Genomic DNA, 27,039 nt, shown 5'->3' on the forward strand with positions numbered 1-27,039 from the left:
TCCACTGACCTCAATGGGCTCTGGATCTGGCCCACAGAGATTATGACGGTGTATTGGTAAGTATACTCTGTGGATAAAAATAATAGCTAATAACACTTTTACATTTATACTGCTAACTGTGAAGTACTTCACTCTGAGTATTCTTTGAGACGTTTTTGATCAGGATTGCATGTGAAATGAAGAAACAAGAACGAAGGTTTTGAATTCTTCACTCCCCTCTGATAGATTTTTTAAAAATTAGAAATGGTATACTTACGTCATAGCTTGATAAATATATTCAATTCCATAACGCATTGCAAATTCATCTACAATTTCTTGTGCAGCAGCATCAAAGTACACCTTCCAGGCTTCATCTCCTTTCACTTCAGGGATTTTTACAACACCATTAGATTTAACTTCAGTCAAGTAATGGAACAGGTTCTAAAGGTAAGAGTTTTTTTCAAATTAATAGGAAATTTCAATATCTATGTGGCATTATGTAAGAATATTCTATATTATAAAAAAAATGAGTGTATTCATTAATTTCAACTGTTTGCCTCTGCAATTACTAATACCAAACTAACCATCATTTGGAGAGGAAAGACTGAAGCTTTAAAAATACTTTTTTGAATGGAGCTCTGCCAATGCAGGCTAGTGATTCAACAACCTGATCTGTCTCCTTGACATAAGGTCATTTCAGTTAACCATTGCCGACAGAGACAATTCTACTGCTATACAAAATAGTGCAGGAACTTTCTCTTTTGTCTTATGTGCCCATGTTAATGAATTATATCATTATGTTATAATGCTCACTGAACTGTCCAGCAGCTTGAACTGATTTTTAACCAATGAATTTCAAGTTTCATGATTTAAAAATCCTGAGTTATAGGCAATTTGTAAAGAATACCTCAGCAATTACTCAAAGAACAAAGAGACATAGCAAAGATCAGGGTTTAGCAACCTTCACAGCAAGAGCTGGCATTTAATTTGCATTCAGTGACAGAATTTGTTCTTCTTTGATTGCCCTCCTTGCTTAGCTACAAACAAATCCAAAAAACAGGACTGTCGAATTCAGTTTCCTGGATATTTTCAATGACAAAAGACGACCAACAATTTTACCTTTACACAACCATTTCTCTTTAGCCCATGAGCATGTAGAAGGTGATCCTGCACTATTGATGTTAATGGAGTTCCGCCATTCACTTCAAAGTGAAGCTGATCTGAGCCCTATACAACTTAGATACACACACTTGCATGAAAACAGGTGCTCAATGCAACTATACCTTAGAGACAATTTTGTAGATACCCTTTAGAGCTTTAGTACTGTACCTTTCATAGCACACCCTTACAAAGTCTATCTATTTTCTTGTGCTTTGGGGATAAAAATTAAATGGTGGGCCAGTTTGATGCAAACAGGATTTAACAGATACAGAGATGTTATCAAGTAGCTGCTGCTTTTATTTGTGATGAATTTTCTTTTAATTTATGTCAAAGGCTGCCTACTCTTGGTGCTGCTTGTTTCTCACCATCTTTCCCAGGAATTCTTCTGCCTGTCCTCATATGATTACATTTCTGGGACATTGCAGAACTATTGCACGGATATTAATGCTCATCTGCCCATGCTGCTGTACACTGTAAGGCACCCTTCAATGAATCAAAGGACGGGACAGACATAAATAACACAGATATTGTTCTCTGTTTACACAGAGAATGAAGAATCGTCCTCACTCTTCCACCCCCTATTTTTCATATTATCTATTCCCAATCACATCAAAGTCCTCATCAGGATCTAAAATTAGAAATACGCCACCCAAGTCAGTAGTTCAAATCTGAAAACAATACGGCATGAACGGGAGGAAAAAAAAGTCTAATATTTTATGGGATGTTTTCCTAATTCCATGTAAAACTCTGACAACACAATTTGATCCTGGACTTCTATTGTAGAGAAAGTCCAAATTAAACTAACCGGAAATCTGACTGAGAAAGAACTGACCAGTCAGGCCCCAGGAGGATAAATACTGCTCCCTATGGATTGCTATGGCCTGTGTGTCAACTATCCTAAACATTATATCACTGATTTCTCATGTCTCCCATGGATGATGTGGGAGCATATGTATTCTGGAGGGGTTTTTTTTGTGTGTGTGTGAGAGTGATAATTTAAAAATAAATAAATACAATCCTAGTATTCTTGATGACATTAACAAGCATGTGACTGGCATTTAAAATGTTGAGGGTAGAGAACTACAGAAGCAAAGCTTAGGAAGTCATGTGGCTATTTCACTTCTTTCTACTTTCTAACCATTTGGCAAGACCAATCTGCTGATGTAGTAGCATATCAGTCTCTCCTCCTTGGATACAGTGACTTTGAATTTGGTCATGAGATTCAATCACTAATACATATTTCAAGCATTTGAACTAAAACACCTGTTGCAGTGAAACTAAATGCATCACTGTTCTAGTCTTCATAGCCCTATATTCTCTATTTATCTAATTTCTATGGAGCAAAATGATCTTGTACATGAACAAACTCCGGCAACATACCTCATGTAAATATGTGTATTGCACATGGTATGGAGCAACTTTCTCCTCTCCTTTTATTTCAACGTTGATTTTCAACCTAATGGCACCAGAGACAGCTGATTTATCTGTTCGTTTTTCTGAAGAAACAGAAAAATAATTGTTAATTATTACAAAGAATACATTTTTGTCAAAACAGAGAAAAAATAACTGCAGTTCTAAAAATTGCTTTGGTCCAAATAATGTTTTCTATGCCCCCAAAGTCCAGCTGTTGAGCACAACATGTATTGATTTTCATACTTAGGAATTTCTAACATAATGTCATTCTTGATATCTTTGTAAACATGAGCTCCCATATGGTCCAGGCTATGGAGCAGAATATTTTGCTGTGAAGTAAGAAACCTCCCATAATTTGTCCCTCAAACAAACTCAAAATAGGTTGTACACAAACTTGTGTACTACTTTCTTTTGAAGGAAATTTTATTATTATTGGTGCTTCCCCATGGGCATCTCCATCTTCAACATCCTCAAAGACATCCATGCCTGACGGGAAACTCCAAGTTCTGTGCATAGGTGTGATTCCTGAACGGGGGCTGAATCATACTGAAGAAAACATCTGGAGAACTTTGCATGAAGCCATCTATATTAGTCTATCTAGTTACTACTGCTCCTTGTGCGGACAGCTGTTCTTTGATTTCACCTATTATTATTCCAGCCCACTCCAGCAGTGTAATCTGACTGAACAAGCATTAAGACTTTTTTTTAAAAATAAATCTTCTGTACAGTGCTGTGAAATGAATCATGAATGAAGGGAATGGTATAAAGAGTAAGAATCTGGCATTCTTACTAATCCAATGCATTTCTTTTTTGAATCTTCCCCCCGCCCTGAAAAAGTGATGTGCGTGCACGTGGACTAAAATGACATATACCATCCTCCTTTTTAAGATATTACAATTAACAAGAGCCATCTATAAAGTTAATTGTAGAAGATAATTAAAAGCTTTGCAGTCTATGCTTTTTCTTTCTTCTCCAGTTATACAGTAAAGGTTATACAGTAAAGGTGTGTATTTTCAACATTAAATTGCTTCCAACCAAATCAGTTAAGCAACAATTTTTGAGGCATCAGTTTTATTAATTGAAAGACATTAAGGAAGTCTTTCAGGATGACAATGACTTGTTTAACTTATTAAAAACTACTCTGCATACAAATATAAAATAACACATGGCTAAAAGTTTTGTTTAATTTTCTGCAAAGAATCAAACATTTTTCTTTACATGTCTGTATATTTCAATGGACAATGAAACTTGAAGGAGAACAGTGGAGAAATAAAGGTATTACATTGCGCGATGAAGATCTTTGCCCAGAAAACACGTGTTCCAACTTTGGCAAACTCCCTGTTACATAATTTACCTTTTGCAAAGCAGGCAATCTAGATAAAACATTGTTATCATATTTACATTATCAAACAAATAGAGGAGGTACAACCATAGTGGATACAAACTTGCTTTCAGAAAAAAAACAATATTGCATGCTTATCTTTAAGTTAGCTAAAATCTACTTGCAAACATTAATTATTTGAACAAATACAAATTGGCACATTGTATGTAATCATGGGCCTAATTCTCATCTCTGATACATGGGTATAAATTAGAAAAGAGCTCAATGATAACAGAATAGGACAAGTGAAATGTCAAAGGAGAATTATGCCCAGGACTTTACATAAACATATATTAAATGATAACATGGTTATTATTTGATATTCAGTAAGCAAATGCTTCTATATGTTTTTCTGTGGCTCTTTGTAGATTCATTTCATGTACAATGAGGTGTGAATAAAGTGATCTGAAGTATTTATTTACACTATCCTGATAGCTGATTCTCATTTTGAATTAAATAAAAAATTTGTCTTTTGGAGTAGGCATTGCTTTAATTGGACTGCTATTCAATCTTTAAATAAAGTTTTATTTCTCTTAAGTGTGACTCAAAAGTGAGATCTAATTCCACCTTGACCTGAACCTGGAATCCAAAACTGAGTATAATTAAGATGGAGGTTGGCGGAAGCCCCCGGGTAGATATTGATGAACATGGAATTACCCACACTGTACACTTTTATCTGCCGCGTAGTCCCAGGCATCTAATAGTAAAGTTGCAACCTGATTAAAATCATATCAGTGTCTCCTGTCCTTCTTTTGGTGTAGCCGGACAATTATTTCTCTAAAATACTCAAAAGTGAGATCTAATTTCACCCTTTTAAACCTGGAATTCAAAACGGAGTATAATTTTATATATTAAGGGGAGTATTATTTTCATACAACAAATAACAAACAAAATGACAAAGTTCACAACAGTATACATGTTGAGATTTTGCCTAAACTAATTTTAAGTAGTAATAGAAAATGATTAATACCTAAGTTGTACCATACATCCATTTCTCCGCTTAGTGTTCTCACTTCAATTATTGTTTGCCCCAGAAAGTCATCGGATTCCTTTTTGAAATGTTGCTTTACTCTAGATTTAATATCATCATCTTCATCCCAGACTCTTACTTTTATTCTGTCTGTGGAGTTATGGCATTCACTGTAAAACAACACACAACAAGATACAGGCCATGATATACATTTTCCCAAACAGACTTGTGAATTACTCATTATTATTTATTAGTTATATTATTGTAGTGTCTAGGGACCCCAGTCATTGATCAATACTCCATTGTGCTAGGTACTGTTGAAACACAGAACAAAAAAGACAATCCCTGCTCCAAACTGCTCACAATATAAAACAAGAGACAACAGATGGTAGGGAAGCAATTAAAAAGGCAGGGAAAACAAACAGCAGTAGCCTTCAAAACACACCTACTTTTTTGAGGTATGCCTTACTTTCTTCCATGGACACCTCACCACTGGTGAATATCCCTCTCTATGGGAAAAAGTCCAGGGCAGCTGCCGCCAGGGAAGACATTGGCAGAGGGGCTCCATTAGACCCACTTAGCCAAAGTGAAGGGCCAGAAGAACCATAGGGGCCTGGAACTGTTGTGGATGCACAAAGTTTCCATGTGGATGTACATGGCCTCTCACGGACCTTCTGGGCACTGCAGAGATTCTGAGGAATCTGAGGGATATGGGGGAGGGGCAGGAGAGGAGGGAGGTGCCCCACAGTATATTACGTGAGAAAGGAGAGGCAGACTTCATACTGTCCTGATGCAATGACAGGACAGAAAACTCAAGAGAGGGAACTTTGCAGAGATTTCCTCCCATCAGCTCCTATAATAAAGCCCATCAAGTTTACAGTTACTTATTTCTCTAACCACTAGCCAACTGTTGCTCAGTCTTGGCTTTTTAATGTCATCAGTAGGAATCCTCAGGTATAGAAGTCTGCAGAACCATGATCAAGCTGCAGTGTCAGGTTATAGGCAAGCTCACTTTTAGGACACTCTAGCTAGACTGATGCTTGCTTTCCATTATTTGTAGAAGCAACTACGTTATTTCAGAGCTAAATCATTCCGTAATTCTACAAAATAGTTTTAAAATGTTACCTTAGTTTTAGTTAACCTGCAAAAAGGGTCTTAATTCAATAATAAGCCTGTATCTTTAGCATGGTCTGCTGGAGTAGGCATGAGAATGGCTGCAGATTTGTAGTTTGAGTTCCAATCCCAGCTCTACCATTAATTGACAGTGTGTCTCAGTTTCTCCAGTATTAATATGTGTGACGTTCCCCTGGTGTTATCTGGACTGGTGATCTGCTAGGTCACTCCAATCCTCGACTCTGGGAACCAGCCTTACCCTGCTCTGCTGTGAGAACCCCCACTCCCGGGATGTTCCTGCACAGCCTCTGGCATGTAAGCTGCTCCCAGCTATGTTAGTGGGCACTTTTGGCCACCTGCTGCTTTGATTGTGAAACTGAATGACACTAGCCAATATCTCCGGTCCCAGACACAACCCTGGGAACCTCCATCTTGCAGTGTCCAGTTATGCCTTGAGCTTGTCAATTTAACAGACATTGATATGCACCAGGTTTGTTATCCCAAGGGGAGTCTCTGACATGCTTCAAATCAAACGCACTGCTTCAGGTAGAATAAACAAATTTATTAACTACAAAGACAGATTTTAAGTGATTATAAGTCAAAACACAAAAAGTCAGATTTGGTCAAATGAAATAAGAGCAAAACGTATTCTAAGCTGATCGTAACACTTTCAGTGCCCTTACAAACTTAGATGCTTCTCACCACAGGCAGGCAGGTTGCCCTTCAGCCAGGCTCTTCCCTTTGATCAGAGCTTCAGTCGCTTGGTGGTGATGTCTGTAGATGGAGGTGGAAGAGAGGAAGACCATGGCAAACGTCTCTCCCTTTTATCATGTTCTTTCTTCCCTCCTGGCTTTGCCCCCTCTCCTTCAGGGTCAGGTGAGCATTACCTCATCGTAGTCCCTGACTGACCAAGGGAATGGAGGTGACTCACTCAAGAGTCCAACAGATCCTTTGTTGCTGCCTAGGCCAGTGTCCTGTGAGGCTGGACTAGGTCTGTCCCATACATGCCCTGATGAGATGTGAACTGCCCCCCTGTTCCTGGAGAGATTTGCCTGGGGTTGTTTTAAGCCATGAGGACACATTTTCAGTCTCATAACTATATACATGAAATTACAACCTATAACATTACTATAACAACAATTATTATAACATTACTATAACAACAATCCTCAGTGCATCATGAGCCTTCCGAAGACACCCAACATGACAAACTTTGCATTGGACACCACACATTGATTTTATAAGGATGAATATGGGGGTGCAGGGTGTTCCCCTGAGATATAGAGCATATGAGTACTTGCCTTCCAACTGGCATTTGACAAGGGTGTAAGGTGTTCCCCCGAGGTACAGAGTGTCACACCTCCCCACTTAGGTTACTGCAAGAGGATTAGTCACTCACCAGCTTGCAGGCCGTTTGTGTTATAGTTCTCTTGGCACCCAGCCATCAAGGCCATGAGGTGGCGTGCCTCAGTTTCCCCATTCACACACAGCAAACCAGGTTTGTTATGGTTTCTCTGGTGTGGTCAGCTTTAAATCGGTTTACTGGTATTAACTGAGAACTAGTGTTACCATAAGGTTTAACATCAGTAACAAAATTCTTATCCCAAAATTTAACATTAATACCAAATTTCTTTGATCACAGATGGGTGTTTACAAGTATCTTTATTAAACCAAACCCTCCGTTCAGTTAGTTTAGTTTGAGGTTAGTTTGTTCATTACCCCTGGTATCCTTTGACTCTCTCCACGTAATCAGTCACTGGCTTTTCTTTCCCTCCAGTGTTCCCCTCTGTGTGGGCTCTTAATTTAATCATGTTTCTGGAATTTTGGTATCTCAGGGTCTGGCAAGATAAGGGTCCAGGGGGATCCTGCACATTGGCTGGTCCTTTGGGGAGCGGTCTCCCAACCCCAGGACTGTATATATACAGAAAAAAACAGTTCCCTTTTGGGGGTTACTCGGTGTTTCCCCCTCTCAGTACTGACTCCTTCCTTGCCCCCCAGAGGGCTGTGATCAGTGCTCTCTGGGCTAGGCGTGTTTACCCTTTGATCATATTCACCTTTTCCCAGCAGTTTTCCCATAACTGCTCTCTGTGTCTCACCAGCCTGGGGGAAAACCCAATCAGTTGGGTCGTCTGTATTCTGACACCTGGCAATTTCCTGGTCCCAACTCCTCTGTTATCACAGGCATTGGAGCTGCATCAGTTAAATTTTGCAATCAGGGTAGGAACATTAAATCCCTGATGATAAGAGGGTATTACACACAGCCTTTCAAAGGTAGTCAGATATTCAGCAATAATCCTCCTCATTGTGTGCAGGACATAAGTGTTCCCACTTGTGCATTTTTGGAGTGATGAGAGTCTTTGGGGTCTGGGGCCTTTGGTTCTGCTTCTTTAGCAAGTCCGGCTGGTATTTTCTCTCTCTCTCTTTTTCTTCCATAGCCCTTCTGTATACAGCCTCCTCTTCTTTGAGCCTCGTTTCTGCCTGCTACATTTGAAACTCGTGGTACTTTTCCTTCTCTGCCACTTCCAGCTGGGCCAGTTCTAGTTTTGTAGCTGCCTCACTGGTAGTCATCTTCCTGCTTTCTTGGGCTTATTTCCCTCACCCGAAATAAACAAAGAGAAAATAACAAAACTCCTGTGACCACCTCCTGTGACTGTTCCTAGCCACTGCACTTAAGACTCACTTAAAATCACAAATATCACTGCTTAAAGTGTGAACTCCACTTGGAGTAACAAGCTGCACATACACCCTGCTCCGCTGTGCCACTGTGACATTCCTCACCCCATTTCCCCCCATTTCCCCCAGATTCTGCTCCCTCCTGTTCCTATCAGTGAAGTATCCAGCCTAGCAATGCATTTTAATTAATAAGGCTAATAAAGCATTTCAGCTAACATCTGCATGTGAAAGCCAGCATGATCAGTGGTTTACATCTGACCGATATACCCAAAATATCATCACTCCTCTTGTAGCTGCATTCAAGGATTAATTTAATTGGGGTAAGAAAAGGAAGATAAAACATTGTGTGGTTATTTTAGTGCTTGATCTGTGTGGCTCAGTAGTTAAAATGTCTATTTGTCTAAACAGTGAATGTAAAAAGCCTGAAGAATATTTCCTCGTTGGTTGCTCTAAGGAACTACATCATAACTGGTGTGATAAGAGAAGTGCTTCTGAGGAAGTGAGCTGTAGCTCACGAAAGCTTATGCTCTAATAAATTGGTTAGTCTCTAAGGTGCCACAAGTACTCCTTTTCTTTTTGCGAATACAGACTAACACAGCTGTTACTCTGAAACCTGTCAAATTATATGGTAGCTTGTGGTAAATCTAAGTCAATGAATAAACAAAACCAGTTTACTCTAGATTGTATTTCAGTATGCATTAATTATCTGCTCTCTTTTTCTGAAGAAAGCCAACATAGTTCCTTGAGCATGGCCATCCAACTAATTAGACCATGCAATTTAAAATCATAGGGCCCAATCCTGAGGGTAACCATTAAGATGTGTTAGCCTCAGCATGACTTTTCATGTGAGAAAAGTGACTTATATGTGTAAGAGTCTGCAGGACTGGATCCTGGTGAAGTAACTAAACTGTGAGTTAAGGCATTCTCCAACTTTAAGTCCTACAATAAGGTAGCTTGCAATGGCAAATGAAAGATCTTTCCTTCTCTCTCTGCATTTTTCAAGGACTCCATTTTTTGCTTGGTGTCAAGAGTTTGGTATTGAATTAAGAAAGTATTACAGTTCTATATACTTTGGTTTGATACTCATAGAGATGGATTAAATACCCCAGGAAGATCACGTGAGCTGGTGTAAAGGCTCATACACCTCCATGCCGCGGCTGGTGTAGCAGGGGAAAGGTGGCATGCCAGAGGAAAGGGAACATGACCGTGACATTCCAATGTGACACCGATCCTCATGTAGTTTTGGATCCCTTGGAGCTTTTTGCAGCTAGCATAACTAAGAACAACACTGAGGGTGCTCTTGAAGCTGGGGGACCAGCCTTGAACTCAGCTTCAGGGGAGTGCAACTATGATCTATCCACTGGGTGCAATTTTGGTGGGACACGAGGATCAGGTCCCTGTTTATTTGACCTCCCACTTGGTAAGACAACTCCCATCCTTTCATGTGCTGTGTATTTATACCCGCTACTGTATTCTCCACTCCATGCATCTGATGAAGTGGGTTCTAGCCCACAAAAGCTTATGCTCAAATAAATTTGTTAGTCTCTAAGGTGCCACAAGGACTCCTCGTTGTTTTTAGTGTAAGCAAAGACTTTTTGGACTAAAGTTTGGGGCTTATATTTGTCTAACACTTTTTTTCATTCTTGAAGGTTAATAACTTCACAAGATTTGGGAGGAACCAAAGCATAATTCTCATTGGAAGTTAAGGTAAATACTGATTAAACCACAATTTATCAATGTGCACCTCCTAGTAAAGGCTGAGTCAGGTGGAGGCACTTATTCTAGATGTGTTCCTGGCACGTTATCTCATGTATCTCTTTCAAAGGGGCTTAGAACTAAACTTACATGAGAAAATTTCCTGACTCCATGAAACGTATCTTTTTCTCTTCTGGACCTTAGTTTAGTGTGTTGTGACGAGACATATTACTATCTAGGCATTTGTACCATCACCATGTCTGAGCCCTTAGCCCCAGATCCAGCCCCTCCTCCACATGGGTGCGGGCTCCCCAGGCACCAGAACCAGTGTGGTTCTGCAGAGGAAGGAGGGACAGGATCCCAGGAAGCTGAATAGTATGTGCACAGCTCCATGAAGAGGCAGTAAAATTATGGGGAAATTTACCACTGAGATTCTGGAGGCTGTGCCACGGCATGAATCCTCTCAACCTTCTTATGCCATGGACTGCATATGCCACTGTAGTCACTGATTGTTGTAACTTACATATGACACTTTGAGTCCTTGTGTGTGGGGGGTAAGAGGATTCCCCCTCCTGCTTACCTCACTTACCTGTCCAGTGCCCAGCCTATCCTGACTCTGAGGATAAAATTTGCCCCTTACAGAAGTGTTCTCCCTCCAGCCACTCTCTAATAAGAAAAGATGAACGTGGGGCAAAGTACAGTGTGAGGAGGCTAAGAAGTTATTTGCTTTTTATTGCACAAAGGTTCTGGGAACATCTACGTTCCAAAGCTGAAAAGGTTGCAATATATTCAGATACTAAATGCTACATGCAAGTTTTCATAGTTTTTCAATAGGATAGGAGGTACTGCACTCTCACACTTACGAAGTGCTATACAGACATGAATTCATAATGGTCACATCACCCCTTTTTTGTGAGTTCAAAGTGAAGATCTGGATTAACAACCTTTATAATAAATAAACATACTTCTGTAATATTTATGTAAACTTAATGTAACCTACACTGCCTCAACTCTATTGTATTTCCTTATATTGTATATCCAACATGCTCTCTTCCAACAACCCTCCAACGTCTCCAAGCTCACCATCAGAAACAAGCTCCCCACAGACCAAGTCACACCAAATCAAATCAGCACCAGGAGTTGCCAAAATCTGAAGACATACCTCCACCACTGGGATGATCAACATCCCCCACAACACACCTTTCAGGATCCACGGGTCCAACACCTGCCTCTCACAACATGTGGTATATCTCATCCAGTGCACTAAATGTCCCAACAACAACTGTGTGGGTGAAAAGAGAAAAGCACTATGCATTTGAATGAACTCATACAGAAAAATGACAAAAGATAAAAACATTATCACCTGTGGATGCACACTTTTCAGAAATCAATCCCTATATCTGACCTCTCAGTTCTCACCCTCAAAGGAAACCTGCACAACACCTTCAAAAGACGAGCCTGGAAGCTTAAATTCATAACTTTGCTTGACGCTAAAAGTCACGGACTGAATAGACACATTGGATTTGTGATTTATTGCAACTATCTATAACCCACTAACGCCCAATCCAAGCGAGCATTCCTACTTCCTCCTTTCCCTCCTATGACTGGAAAGGTGTGAACTAGCCACTTCACTTGAAATGTGTGTTAACTTCTTATGCTAAACAATCTGTTCCACCTTGTATTTAGCTGTGACCCTCTGAGTACATTTCCCAAACATGAAAAAGAGCTCTGTATAAGCTGAAAATTTTCTCTCAGCAACAGAAGTTGGTCCAATAAAAGATATTACCTCACCCACCTTGTCTCTCTCTTTTAATATTTAAATCAGAAAATAACTCGTATTTTGTGCAATTCTATCTATCATTAATTTTAAGACATTGGTAACTAAACCAAGAGCTGGATGAGGAAAATGAATTTGGCTGAGAATACAACTAAATACTGTTGTATAGCAATTAATATATCTGCGTTGAGCAGAACAGCAGTTTAATCACAGAAACATATTCTCCTTATTGTGTTTAGGAAGAGCTCTCTTCTTATCAGCAGAGGAGTTGCTTACTCTGAAACTTTAAAGCATCAATTTTATATTGCTAAAAGGAAATCAATTTTCTTGAAACATCTAAATTTTCTTGTTATTTCACATAGAAGTGAACTAGCACTGTATGCTGGCAAAATTCTGGAAATAATCAATAGATTAATATAGGCTAGGAATGGGGTAAGTCTACAGATGGTGATTTAGACTGATACTTAAAATGTCTGTTAAATTTCCAATACCCCCCACTCCCCGAGACTTGGTAACATCCTTACCAGCCAACTTCCACTTATGCAAATTGTAACAGCTGCCTTGGAAACCACAAAAGCTTTTCCAGTGGTTTATTCATTTAATTTAAATACAAACGCAATGAAATTATGAGCAAATTAATGTTGTTCCTCAAATACAACAGTGATTAAACTCAAAAGCTACAAGAACCTAAGCTCTGGGGGATTCAACTTATTGCCTGAAACACTGTAATAAGACACACATGCATTCACAATATGTATAAAGTGAATTTGTGGTAGTTACAAAAGGGCATTATGTTTTTTGTTGAGGAGAAGGCCTCGTGGAAGAAGGCTTTGCAGTCCCAACACCAATTAAAAGAGCTATGCAGTCTGTAGAAATGTGGGAGGCAGCCAGACAAAGGACAGACTAGATTACGACAAAAATACTCCCTTGCTCCCCAGCTCCTCTCAACTTGGGGAGTTAAGGCTGCTTTGTGCTACACAGCCTTTGTCATAAATATAAAGGGAAGGGTAAACCCCTTTGAAATCTCTCCTGGCCAGGGGAAAGCTCCTCTCACCTGTAAAGGGTTAAGAAGCTAAAGATAACCTCGCTGGCACCTGACCAAAATGACCAATGAGGAGACAAGATACTTTCAAAAGAGGAGGGAGGGAAACAAAGGGTCTCTGTGTGTCTATATGCTTTTTCTGCCGGGGATAGACCAGGAATGGAGTCTTAGAACTTTTAGTAAGTAATCTAGCTAGGTATGTGTTAGATTATGATTTCTTTAAATGGCTGAGAAAAGAATTGTCCTGAATAGAATAACTATTTCTGTCTGTGTATCTTTTTTGTAAAAGGTTTTGCCTAGAGGGGTTCTCTATGTTTTGAATCTAATTACCCTGTAAGGTATCTACCATCCTGATTTTACAGAGGTGATTTCTATTTACTTCTATTTCTATTAAAAGTCTTCTTGTAAGAAAACTGAATGCTTTTTCATTGTTCTAGATCCAAGGGTTTGGGTCTGTGGTCACCTATGCAAATTGGTGAGGCTTTTTATCCAACATTTCCCAGGAAAGGGGGGGTGCAAGTGTTGGGAGGATTGTTCATTGTTCTTAAGATCCAACGGTCTGGGTCTGTAGTCACCTAGGCAAATTGGTAAGGCTTTTTACCAAACCTTGTCCAGGAAGTGGGGTGCAACGTTTTGGGAAGTATTTTGGGGGGAAAGACGTTTCCAAACAGCTCTTCCCCAGTAACTAGTATTTGTTTGGTGGTGGTAGCGGCCAATCCAAGGACAAAGGGTGGAATATTTTGTACCTTGGGGAAGTTTTGACCTAAGCTGGTAAAGATAAGCTTAGGAGGTTTTTCATACAGGTCCCCACATCTGTACTCTAGCGTTCAGAGTGGGGAAGGAACCTTGACAGCCTTAAATCCTGCTGAAGTCAATTATAGATTCCTCTTGCATAGAAGAATCCTCGGATGACACAGGGCTTCTGTTATAGCTCCTATGCCATCTGTTAGGGGGCTTATTCCTTCACCCACTTACTTCCCCGGTCCTTCTCGCATTAACAGAGAGCAACAATACCCGAAGTCCAAAGGTGCAAACAATTCGATGTTTATTGGGGTGAACTTCCAGCAAGCATAATTCCAGTTTCCTTCCTTAGTGTCCCCCTTCCCAGCTCTGACACCACAGAGCCTTACACCTGTGTCCCTGTTCCCATTCCTGCCCTTAGCCGAACATAATTCCAATTTCCCCACCCCCATTCCCTGTTCCCATTTCCCACTTTAGCAAAACATGATTCCAATTTCTCCATCTCCCCCACCCACCCACTTCCTGATTGACTGCAGACTATATAGTAAAACTTGAGTTCTGCTTAGCTATACCTTAACCAATCATTTTCCTGAAATTTAACTAACCAATCCTAACATATTGTAACATGATTATGTAACCAAGTATATCTCACCACCTTAATTAGTTTACACCCAGCAAAATTAATTATACAGCAGAAAGGAACAATCACAGAACCAGACAGAGATTACACAGACAAACAATAGCAAAGTGGGAACTATAATGACAAAACAATACAGAAGTGAGGATTTCACATCCCAGCTATTGATAAGTGAGTTCTTGCCAGACAGGATGCTATCAAACTAAGTTTCCTTTTACATTTTCTAGACACTTCCCTTTCTCTGGAGGTGACAGGCACTATCAGGATAGGATTGTATTCCTAACAGCCCAATAGCACCTTATTTTAATGTGCCTAGTTTGGAATGTGAGGATGTGACCAGTTGCTTCCCAGCTTATGGCTGCCTCTGTTGCTTAGCCAAAAGATCTTAGCCTAAGCACAGGGCCTCAGACGGTCACAGTAAGAGAAGGACCTTACACTGGCAGACAGTGATTTTGATTCTCTCTTTTATACCTCTATAACTAGCTAAGTGATAAGAATACACCTAAATTCTTAGAGTATAGGCCTTTACAGACAGGTCTCAATATTTATATCCTAACACCATCCCCTTCTTAGTGTATGGCTTAAGGGAGGAAGTGGGTGGAGAAGCGCCCCTGTACAGAGCCAGTCCCTAGCTGCCTGAATGGTCCCTGTGGGCTGCTGGCAAACAATGTCAAATAGAGAAAACTTCAGTCTATTGTCTTAATTACAGGGGACCAGGCTGGTGCCTAACGATCTCAAAGGTAGCTCAAAGTTTTCTTTGCCCTTCCACTTGAGCTGATCACAACTTGACCAATGCAGAGACTCTGGGCCTTAGGTAACACAGTGACAGGTGTCTTAGAAATATCTATAATAGATAAAATAAGTGTGCTAGTTTATCAATTTGTAATATAAGCTGCATGGGAAAATCCTAGAGTAGCTGGAAACAAACTAAGTCATTATCCCTCAACCACTAAGCAAAAGGGTGAACCTGCAAACCTTCTTATATTCCAGAATGATTCTAGACATGTGCCTGAAAAGATAATGTGCTCAGCCAATGTCAAATCGCCTTTCAGCATACTGTATTTGAATCACAAGAAGCAGGAGTTGAATTGGGGTGTCAAGTAGTAGTACCATTTCAAAATCAAGCCCGAATGAGACACAGCACCCAGCAGTTTGCACATATGTTCAAACTAGGCTCATGCATACTCTGCTGTCCCTGGGTGGAGCCTGGATGCCCTCCAGAGTTCCACTAGACTCCTCAGGCTTAGCTTCCTCTTGCTAGGGCTTGAATGCCCACCAGGGCTCTGCTGGTCTCCTTGGCCGTGTCCCCCTGTCAAAGGAGTTCAGAAGCCCAGTTGATGTGATGTCTCTCTGTGATGGAATACACCCCTATTTTAATAATCTTTGTAGAAACTATGCCTTGTATGCCATTTGAAAACTAATAACTCTCTGGTCAATAATATCATGGTGAAATGTAAACAACATTATATGTGAAGTTATGAACATAAGCTGAAATCATGACTGAAGTGTGTTTACTATACAGGTCTGGGGAGTGGCTAAACCTATTTCTCAAAGACAAAGGATAAATTGACGCCTGGCTGATGGACCATCACTTGACAAGGAAAGGGGACAGATCTGCATCTTAGCAAACAATGTAGCAAATTTTTCCCCTACCAGACTCCATGTCTTCTTGCTCTCAGCTGCAAAGAACTTTATGTAGGGATCACTCTCAAGAAGATGCATTTCAAAGGGTGACTTAACTATAAATAAAAGAAAAGGAGTACTTGTGGCACCTTAGAGACTAAGAAATTTATCTGAGCATAAGCTTTCGTGAGCTACAGCTCACTTCATCGGATGCAAGTACTCCTTTTCTTTTTGCGGATACAGACTAACACGGCTGCTACTCCGAAACCTGAACTATAAATGTGAGGGGCAAAACCACCCCATGTTATCTCTCTCCCTGTCCATCACCCTCTTTGCACCTAACACAACAGATGAAACAGCTGTTGGACTTTGGGGGAGGATTCCTGACCTGAAGATTTTGATCAGTAATGCTGTTGGAAGGATGTGGTAAAAGACTTTACCTTAAATCAAGTATAGTTTTTTTAATTAGGCACTAGGAAGCATTTTATCTTTATTTTTCTTGTACACCATTTCTGACTTTTATGCCTCATTACTTGTACTCACTTTACATCCTATCTTCTTTTGTTAATAAATATGTTTTACTGTTTAAGCCAATCCAGTGTGTTTAAGTTAAATTGTCTGGGTAACTCCATAACTCCAGGTGTCAAGTCGTTGTGCATTGTTTCCTTTGAGGGACAATGGACTTGATATCTCTGGACTGTCCAGAAGAGGGCTGAACAGTACAGATCATACATTTTTGGGGGGGAAATCCTGGACTGGGTGTGTGTTGCGGTCGCTCTACAGAAGTAATCAAGGTAGATGAGAGCCCGAGTGTTTTTGCACTGTAAAAAAACAAAAGAAATAGTATCTCATCTCATACAAATACTGTAATGCAATCTCTTTATCATGAAAGCAGAACTTACAAATGTAGAATTATGTAAAAAACCCCACAACTCCTTTTATATATATAAAATAAAATATATAAAATAAAAATATATATAAAAATGTTAGAGCCTGCAAGTCCTGCCTCTTGTTCAGCCAATCGCTCAGATAAACAAGTTTGTTTACATTTGCAGGAGATAATGCTGCCCGCTTCTTGTTTATAATGTCACCTGAAAGTAAGAACAGGTGTTTGCATGGCACTGTTGTAGCTGGAGCTGCAAGATATTTACGTGCCAGATATGTTAAAGATTCACATGTCCCTTCATGCTTCAACCACCATTCCAGGGGACATGGGTCCCATGCTGATGACGAGTTCTGCTTGTAACAATCCAAAGCAGTGTGGACCAATGCATGTTCATTTTCAGCATCTGAGTCAGATGCAACCAGCGGAAGCCTGATTTTTCTTTTTTGGTGGTTTGGGTTCTGTAGTTTCTGCATCCAAGTATTGCTCTTTTAAGACTTCTCAAAGCATGCTCTACCCCTTGTCCCTCTCAGATTTTGGAAGGCACTTCAGATTCTTAAACCTTGGGTCAAGTACTGTATCTTTAGAAATCTCACATTGGTACCTTCTTTGCGTTTTGTCAAATCTGCAGTGAAAGTGTTCTTAAAATGAACAACATGCGTTGGGTCATCATCCGAGACTGCTATAACATGGAATATATGGCAGAATGCGGGTAAAACAGAGCAGGAGGCATACAATTCTCCCTCAAGGAGTTCAGTCACAAATTTAATTAACATTTTTTTAACGAACGTCATCAGCATGGAAGCATGTCCTCTGGAATGGCGGCCAAAGCATGAAGGGCCATATGAATCTTTAGCATATCTGGCATGAAAAGTGCCATGCAAATGCCTGTTCCCACTTTCTGGTGACATTGTAAATAAGAAGAGGGCAGAATTATCTCCTGTAAATGCAAAAAAACTTGTTTGTCTTAGCGATTGGCTGAACAAGAAGTAGGACTGAGTGGACTTATAGGCTCTGAAGTTGTACTTTTTTTTGTTTTTGAGTGCAGTTATATAACAAAAAAAGTACATTTGTAAGTTGCATTTTCACGACAAAGAGATTGCACAGTACTTGTATGAGGTTAATTGAAAAAAACTATTTCTTTTATCATTTTTAGAGTGGAAATATTTTTAATAAAAATAATATACACTTTGATTTCAATTACAACACAGAATACGATATATATGAAAATGTAGAAAAATATCCAAAAATATTTAATAAATTTCAGTTCGTATTCTATTGTTTAACAGCGTGATTAAAATTGCGATTAGTCACGATTAATTTTTTTGAGTTAAATGCGTGAGTTAACTGCAAATTATCCATAGCCCTCTTTTAATTATGAAGCAGATATAGCATTAATTTAAAAAAAAAAAACATAAGAAGAAACCCATTTTCAACTGTTTAAAAATCATTAAGTGGAGGTTAAATTTAGACATTACATAATGCATTTAATAATTATTATTTTAATATCTCATTTAGCTGGGATTTGAAAATATTTCAGAAAAAATAGGTAATAAAATTTGAAGCACTGGCTGGATCTTTTGCTGTTTCTTATAGTACTGTTTCTGTTAATGGAATTTCTGGGGAAAGCCATAACTCTGAGAATCTAAATGGCTTAATTATCATTGTCTTCAATAGTTCTGTCTTTTCCTCATTCTCTAATTTGTTTAACCGTTTTTGTTAAAAAAAGCTAGTCTCCAAACCAGTTCAGTATAGTTTTGATTTTGTCCTTCCCTTCTCAGATAATGGGTCTCATCAAAAATCCACTGAAGTCAAGTCACTGATGGCTTTGGATCAGACCCAGCATTTTCTTTACCACAATTTCTGCAGTAGAACTCAGATTCTGCTGTTATTTGCTTTGACCAAGATGTCTTATTTTTACAAAACTAATACTCTGGGGATGTAATTCTTAACTTTTGAAATAAATGCTTAATCAAAATGCTGTTATTCTAAAATAAATAATGATAGAACTAGAATTCAGCTGAACTTTAGATTTATATCTACCTTGATGATGATCAAGCAACAAGACAGAGGGCCGGGCTACTAGCATATTATAGGTAAGACCGATTGCCCCTTTCCCAAGAACTGGATCTCAGATATCTAGAATCATTTTAGTTCATTCTATTTCACAGTCTACGTTAGTGGCTTTATATAGATATTGAACAGGATAGGAAGTGGACAGATGAGGTGAGGGCTCTGGAGATGGTGGTGTATGTCTCCATTATGACTCTCTGGGAGTGGCCTGAGAGAAATGGATGAAACCATCTCAGAGCAGTTCTGTTAACTCCTGCCACTTTTCTGATACCAGACAAGAGAAGTCCATAGTCATTGTAGTGTGCATGTTTTTCCCTGCTAGCAGGAATAAGAAAATAGAGCTAGCAGCTGAGAGCCTATATTGTTAATATTGTTCTACTGATCAGTGCAGCAACAAACATAGACTCTAGTTAGGAAAACAAACATAACATATTAAAAATGTCCTTCAAACAGTTAAACCCTTCAAGATTTCTCCCTGACTAAACATTCCTGTCTTTCATGTATAATAGAGCCTACAGTGTCATTACAAGGCAGATCCACCTATTAATCCTGGAGGAAAAGTAATAAGAACACAACAACATCTTACCCAACATAAATATTAGGTGTAAAAATAGTTATTCATTATAAAGGTATGTGGAATGATCTAACAACATAGAAACAACTGTATAAGACAAAATGGAATGTCTAGCACTGTGATGCCAGTTCTATTCAGCTTTTTGAGAGAGTCAGCAGGAAGAACTGTCACTTTAACTTTACAGTGAACCCCAACCTCATTCAGTTCCTTCAGTAATGTATCTAGCATTGAAAAGATAAAATAATAGAATATGCCTGCATATATTAGTGGGTCATATCTTTGAAGAGACCTGATAGAGGACTTATTGAGAAGCAAGATTCAAAGCAGACGAACCACAAACTGTAAAGCTACCTTAAACCAAATTTGAAAGTCTTCTGTTGAATTATCATCACTGCTTGTTTGGGGGGTTTTCCTATTGATTCTTTGTCAGCAGATGGCTTCCCAAATCACAGTCTTAAAATACACATCAATTTTCATTATGCATCCACGGTTTGACAGATATAAAAATAAAAAATTGAATGTCTTCCTGAGTGAAAGATTTTTCTAAGTATTCAGTTTCTTCTCCCATACTTGCACAGCAGAGATTATATCCAGAAAAGAGACCTTGCTATTTCTGAAAAGAATGTGCAGTTGAACTCAAACAGCTCATATGGATGGTAATGATCTCTGGAAGTCTGAACGCTTATTTATTACTGCTAATTTCACTGAGCTGAATGCTATCTTGATTGATACAGGAATGTCTTTTTCATCTACCCCGGGGCATTGAGAAGCAATCTCTGGTTATAGATAATTCCCAATGTGGTAATATTCCGAGAATGAATTTGGCTCTCAAAATCTTCCAGCACTTATCTCACACAGTAGCATTTTAGACAAGATTTCTAGTACAAAAACCTCTTGTTCCAAAGTCGGTTCATTCAATTCTTTGTACTGGGGCCATCCATTCTTCTCTCTTTAATTTCTGTTCATCCTTTCAAGTAATTAAACTGAGATCCATTTATCTTCTCTAGCAGTGGAGGAATGGTTGACATTTTGTTGTTTGGGTAAGTTATTAGATCAAGTATTTCTCTGACAGCCCCCTTGGAGTTCAAGGTCAAGGGAGTGAATTGGACTACATTGAACACAGCAGATGTAACAGGGTATTTTGAATACAGTATCAATTTTTTCAAGGCTGTTCTTCCTCAAAAGCACCTTTACTAAAGTATCTAAATAATAAGTCTTGGCATTTAAGCATCATAGCACTTAATTTCCAAATGCTTTCCAGGAATATTAATGAATTTATCCTCACAGCACTCCTATGAGTTGCGTAAGAAGTATTATCTTCATTTCACCTACTCAAGCCATCAGTGTCAAAGCTGTAATTAGAACTCTTGACTCCCCGTCCCATGTTCATTCCTCAAGCAAAGCAAAGGAAAGCATAGCACAGCACACCACACCGCCTCTCTGTACCCAGGAAGCCCTTACAACAGGGACAAAAAAATCTATTGGGTAGACAGGGCAGCAAATGCCAATCGGATCGTCATCAGCAGTGTAAACAAAAAAGGCTGTAGCTCTGAGGGAGCGCTATATTGCAACTCTTTTACCAAATCTGCCAGTCTCTGCCATGCCTGGAAGTCCATTTTCTGCCAATCCTGCCTCCTTACTGGTCATCTTAGGTGCATCTACTTCTGGTTGGTCCAGAGACAGAAACTTTTCACCCCTCCGCTTCATAAAAGCATCCCATTAGTCCATTAAGCCCTAATCCTTAAATCTACACCTGTCATAAAGATGACCAGCTCAGATCCTCAGCAGATGTAAATCAGAATAGCTCCATTGACTCAATGATGTCACCTTTACAATTTCCTCTTACGTGCAGTTTGGGTGATTCTCTTAAATATAATACTTCATAATCTTGGTTAGTATAATAAATAAGAACAACAACAACTAGAAGAAAAACATTCATTCAGATTGACATAATTCACACATCATTCATCTCTTTGTTTACATATTATGTGATATGTACCTTTGTAATGAATATTTTACAGTTATAATATAGCTTGCAAAGAACTCTTATATCAACACTGAATTTTTCCCACCATCCATGTATAGAATAGGGAAGGTGGCTGCAGGTTAATTGGAGCACCTGGAGTCAATTAAGCCCCTGTTAGGAACCTAATAAAACCCCCTGCTTCAGGCAGACAGAGGAAGAGGAGGAAGGAGAGAGGACTGGAACTTGGAGGTGTGCTGTGAGACTTGGAAAATCAGGGAACTGAAATAAGGGGGACCTGCACAGTAGGGGAGGATGACTCCCTTCCCCAGCATCTAAGGACTGCAGGTACCGCCCCCCAAGGGGGAAGAGGGTAAGAACCCGCAGGGGTTGAGAGGGGCTGGGGCTCAGAGTGAGGAGCAAATCCAGAACCCTCCCCCGCTTCCCTCCTTTACCTCCTTCCTGGGCCCCATGCCCCAAGAACAGGGGCAAGGGGTGGCATCTTAGCTCCCCGCCAAGAAAAGCGCAGGACCCACCAGGCTAACATTGGCCATCTTGTCACACATGTAATAATTTATTGTAAGTGTGAGCAAACGAAATGCATGAAGGCATGCAAGCACATAACAACCCTCTCACCAGACTGTTCTGGGTTTAAACAATATTGGCACTAATCACTATTTAGATATCTGTTCAGATCAGTATTTTATTGGGAATTTTTTTGTGTGTGTGGCTTCCCTAGAAGTGATATTGTATCAGGCCACGAAGGAAGCTATAGAAAGGCGACTTCCTCATTACCTAGAACAAACTGTCCTCACTGAATTATTGTGACCACCAGAGCTCGATGGCTATATTTCACTAGAACAATAGAATTATCAACCACAGAAGTGAGATTCATGGCAGCTGGAGCCAGAGCTTTCTTGGAAGCTGGCCCATGATGGTGGAACTCGCTGCCAGATCATCTTAGAATCACCACAAATCTCAATATCTTCAATACAAAAATGTAAAACACATTGCTTTGACCTAGCTTTCCTCAAATAACCATTTGCTCAAAAAAGAGTTTACGGTTCTGTATAAAAACCCAGACAAACAGTGCACACTTAAAGGGGGATAAACAGGACTGTTATATTGAACAGTCTCCCAAAAGCAAAATACACATTTTTTCCATCATCAGATTACTATCAGTTCTCTCATATTAATTGTCAATGCCTGCCATGATCAGTGAGGATAAAGTACTAAGTGTTTTTCCTTTGTACGAAAACTATAGTTTTGTTAGGTGCATTGAAGCTGAAAGGTGAACTTCACATTCTCTCTGAATCACAACTGTGACAGCAACAGATGTCTGTATGCCCTTAAAGCACACTTTTTTTCAGAGATCAGCCGAATTTCAGGTGCATTTTCATGCACAGAAACATTGATTTTACACCGACTTATGCTGACAAGCCAAACAATACAAGCTAAACCCAGCAGCATCGTTTTAAGTTTGACTCATAAAAAAACCCACTAGTATCATTCAGAAAGGTAGATTTTTGTAGGAAAATGAAGCGATCTACCCCTCTAGAATCACGTTAGCTCTCTTTTACTCTTGCTTGCACACATGCGCACACTTTATCATAGTGGTTACTTCAATTTAAATATGTATACACTGGTATACAAAAGAGAATAATTTATTTATATTACAGTAGCTCTCAGAGCCTCCAGCTGAGAATGTACTGTCTAGCATAATAGGGGCCCCAAACATATATGAAGGTAGTTCCTAGTCTGAAGAGCTAACAGTCTAAGGGGAAGGTGTCCAGTTCCCCTTGTAAATAGTCCCCTGAAGAGGTGAGGCAGAGAAAGGAAGCACCATCACCACCACCATTTTACAGATGGGTAACTGAGGCACAGAGGGACTAAGTGACATGCCCAAGGTCACATATGAAGTTTGTGGCAGAACCAGGAACTAAATCCAGATCTCCCAAGTCTCAATCTAATGCCTTACCTGCAAGACCATCCTGAATTACTTTTGATGTCTACTTATTATTAGTGAAAGTAGACTTTTAAACAGAAATCATCATCAGATTGCTAAATGTAAACTTTAACACTAAGCATGCAAGCGGTCCCAATTATGTCAGGGGGATTACGCATGCTGAAAGTTAAAATATGTGCAGCACTTTGCTGAATTGGGACCTAAGAAATTAGTTTAAAAAAAAAAGGGTAGCACTGGCATATAAACCAGATGATACAGTAAATTCAAAGAAAGGTTTTGCAAAGCCAAGTCCAAGCAAAATGATCAAGAATATTTCCTCAGCAAATCTCTACCTCCTCCCTACATACATGCATAGAGTAACTGGAGAAAAACATTTTAAAAATCAGATGGTGAGGAAAAAATCCTACCCATAGGCAATTAAAAAGTATAGAGAAAAAGCAAATTTTTTGGCTTTAAACCAGAAGTTTAATTTTCCAACTACATAGTTTGCTTCAAAGCATGTTACTAATAACAATCAATTCAGAGTAAAAATAAACAAAGAAAAGCACGCAGTGTCTAGACTTGTTACAAGCAGAATTTTAACGAGTAGTACACTGTGGACACAACCTGAAGGAATTACAGAAGATCCCATCTGCAGTGGCAAGATCAGAAAGAAAAAGTACCAATGGAAGCCAACACAAGGTGTTGTCAGTCGAGTTCTACAAATGCCAGTAGAAGAAAAATGGTATTTTCTGTCTCTCTCCTTTTGTCCTTCAATTTGTTGGGTCTAAAGCATTTCCCTTTGATCATATCAGAAAATCAGATTCTAACCCCTCCTTGAATTGAAAGACTTCAGAGTGAAAATGTAACAGCAGACTGAAGTCTAGCATGAGCGCAAGAGGTACTATTTAGATTCCAAGCATGGTGGAAAACACATGTTCATAGAAAAAGAAGATAACTGAGTCTTGAATCAAAGCCACAGTTATGGGCAAATGATGAAATAGGGTCAACATGTGCTATCAGTTTGAGTGGGGCTCATTATCCAGGATATCACTGAGTGACCAATAGAAGGGGAACTCTTGTTGTACCTATGAACTGCTGCAGAGATTCTCAAACTGGGGGGGGGGGGGGGAGGAGGGGACGACGACGCGGGAGCATGGAATGTATTCTGGGTGGGCAAGAGAACTTTTAAGGAAAAAAAATGTACTGAGCACGTTCACAGCTGGGTGGCTGAGAACAGCGGCTGTTGGACAGGCCCCCAGATCTGAAAGCAGCACCGCCGCCAGCAGCAGAGAAGTAAGGTTGGAAATACCATACCAGGCCACCCTTACTTTTGCACTGCTGGTGGTGGTGGTGCTGCCTTCAGGGCTGGGAGCCCAGCCAACAGCCACCGCTCTCCGCTCTACCTTCAGAGCTGGGTGCCCAGAGAGCAGTGGCTGCTGGCCAGGCACCGGGAGTGGGGGCTGGAGTGTAAACTACTACAGACAAAAAGAAGGCGGCATAATCAAATATGTTTGAGAACCACTGAACTACAGAACAATAACGTTCAAACAATGCACATTTCAGGCAGCATGCTCAGCAATGAGATGAAAGCCTCAACATCAACTGACAGTCAGCTCTACCAAACAGAGTCACGACTGATTAAGAAGCAAAATGAATGACATAATCCCTTTCTTCCCTGTTGGAAGGCAAACGTGGGTCACATTTGATCTGCTTTAGCTAGATGATGTGATCTCTCATGAATGGGTTTCGTAGGCACCTAAAGCCACCTCTCGTTTTATACACAATATTAGATCAGTGCACACACCTTAAAGGAAGGCAATTAGGTCTGGGTACACTGATTTTCAGTTTACCAACAATGGTCTTAGATCTGCATATACACTAGGGATGTTTCAATTCTAAACAGTATATTCAACAAATATTACCTTTATTCATGTAATAATTTGACGTAGTGAGGTGTGGAGTTATTGGAACCGTGGTGATGTGTAAAAATAGTTTAGTGTCTGGGTCCTACCTGGGATTAGAATTACCATACATCATTTATTTCCCCATTTTTGGAATTAAATTTTAGAGTAAATGGAATGAGATTTGAACTCCAACACTGGTTCAGTTAAAAGCTTCTTGCTGATTTGAGACCAGCCCCCTAGATAAAGATAAGCAGGATAAAGAGTCTTATTCAGCTGAAATGCAGAACATACCACTAAGTGCAGTACTTTGCACTCCTTGAGAACTCTACCTCCTAGTTTACAACATTCTTTAAAAATAGATTTAACTATTTTGTAGTCTTCTGAAAGTGCTTTAAATGTAAGGCATTTCTTTGTCAGCATCAGCTATCTACAAAGATTACTGTTCAACTAAGAAATATGAACAGAGCTCTCTACATTCATACATACTTTACAAGCATAGTGTTGGCTGACGATCCAATAAAACTCATCCATTTAAATATTTTAACAGAAATTATATTCCAAATATCAGATCCTGAGCTAGTATAAATTGACATAGTTCCACTGAAGTCAATATAAATATAATGATTTACATTAGCTGAAGATCTTGCCAGAAATTTTCAACTAGTTCCAATCAGCAGCTATGTTTTTGGGCAATGCAAGAGTCAAAGTCCACTTTTTCACTTGGAACTACAGCGACCAGTATAAACCACTAGATGCCAAGTGATGGATTGTGGTGGAGTTTATTGGAATTTCCAAAGCGAAAAACTGTTTTTCTTTTGTTGTGTGTCATATGCACCTCAAACTATATTTACAGAACAGAACACTACTGTTTCTTTACTAGTTTATTCTTCCCTAATTCTGTTAGGGAAAAAACCGGTATTTACATTAATTGTGCTGTTATGTGGCAAGCAACACATTAGAGTACTTAATAAATGATCCTTATCACTCACATGATTTGGAAAGAGGATAAAATTTGGATAGTCACATTTTTCCTTTTATGAATATTTATCTAATTATTTCTCTACCACCATGATGCACCAAATATATTCCACTATCTAAACATTTTGTGCTTTCAAGTGTTATGCCATTTCAATTAACCAAAACTGATTTATATGAAAGACGGGGACATATTTCCACAGGCAGATAAAAATCCCATGTGCTACTTGGCTGTATGAATGGCTTATGTGGGGAAGCACTAGAAGCATTAACATATATAAACAGACATTTCCCTTCAACTGGCACACTACTGTTGAATTTTGTACACACTCTTAGAAATAAAGCATAGGATTATTTAAATATTGAGCTGGGTCAAAGAAAAAGTTTTGTATAGCATAAAACAAATCCATGCTTGTAATCTTAGAATTAAACCTCCTAAAACTTCAGGCCTTTGTGCTAAAATTTAAATCTTGGATGGCAAGTATAGATGATATACATGTAGAGATTAAATCAT

At 39.4% G+C, this 27,039-nt stretch overlaps 1 protein-coding gene across 4 annotated transcripts in view; it reads right to left on the reverse strand.

Moving 5' to 3' along the window:
- Positions 1–27,039, reverse strand: part of UNC13C (unc-13 homolog C) — a 433,277-nt gene that overhangs the window by 246,062 nt on the left and 160,176 nt on the right. For all 4 annotated transcript variants that reach the window (XM_073303829.1, XM_073303827.2, XM_073303826.2 and 1 more), the window contains exons 10-12: positions 4,905–5,074; positions 2,521–2,636; positions 257–420 (exon numbers count right to left, since the gene is read on the reverse strand). In XM_073303829.1, coding sequence (XP_073159930.1) covers positions 257–420; positions 2,521–2,636; positions 4,905–5,074 — 450 coding nt within the window. The remainder of the gene's footprint in view (positions 1–256; positions 421–2,520; positions 2,637–4,904; positions 5,075–27,039) is intronic.

Source organism: Lepidochelys kempii, chromosome 10 (genome assembly GCF_965140285.1).
Source record: "Lepidochelys kempii isolate rLepKem1 chromosome 10, rLepKem1.hap1, whole genome shotgun sequence".
NCBI classification, from domain to species: domain Eukaryota; kingdom Metazoa; phylum Chordata; order Testudines; family Cheloniidae; genus Lepidochelys; species Lepidochelys kempii.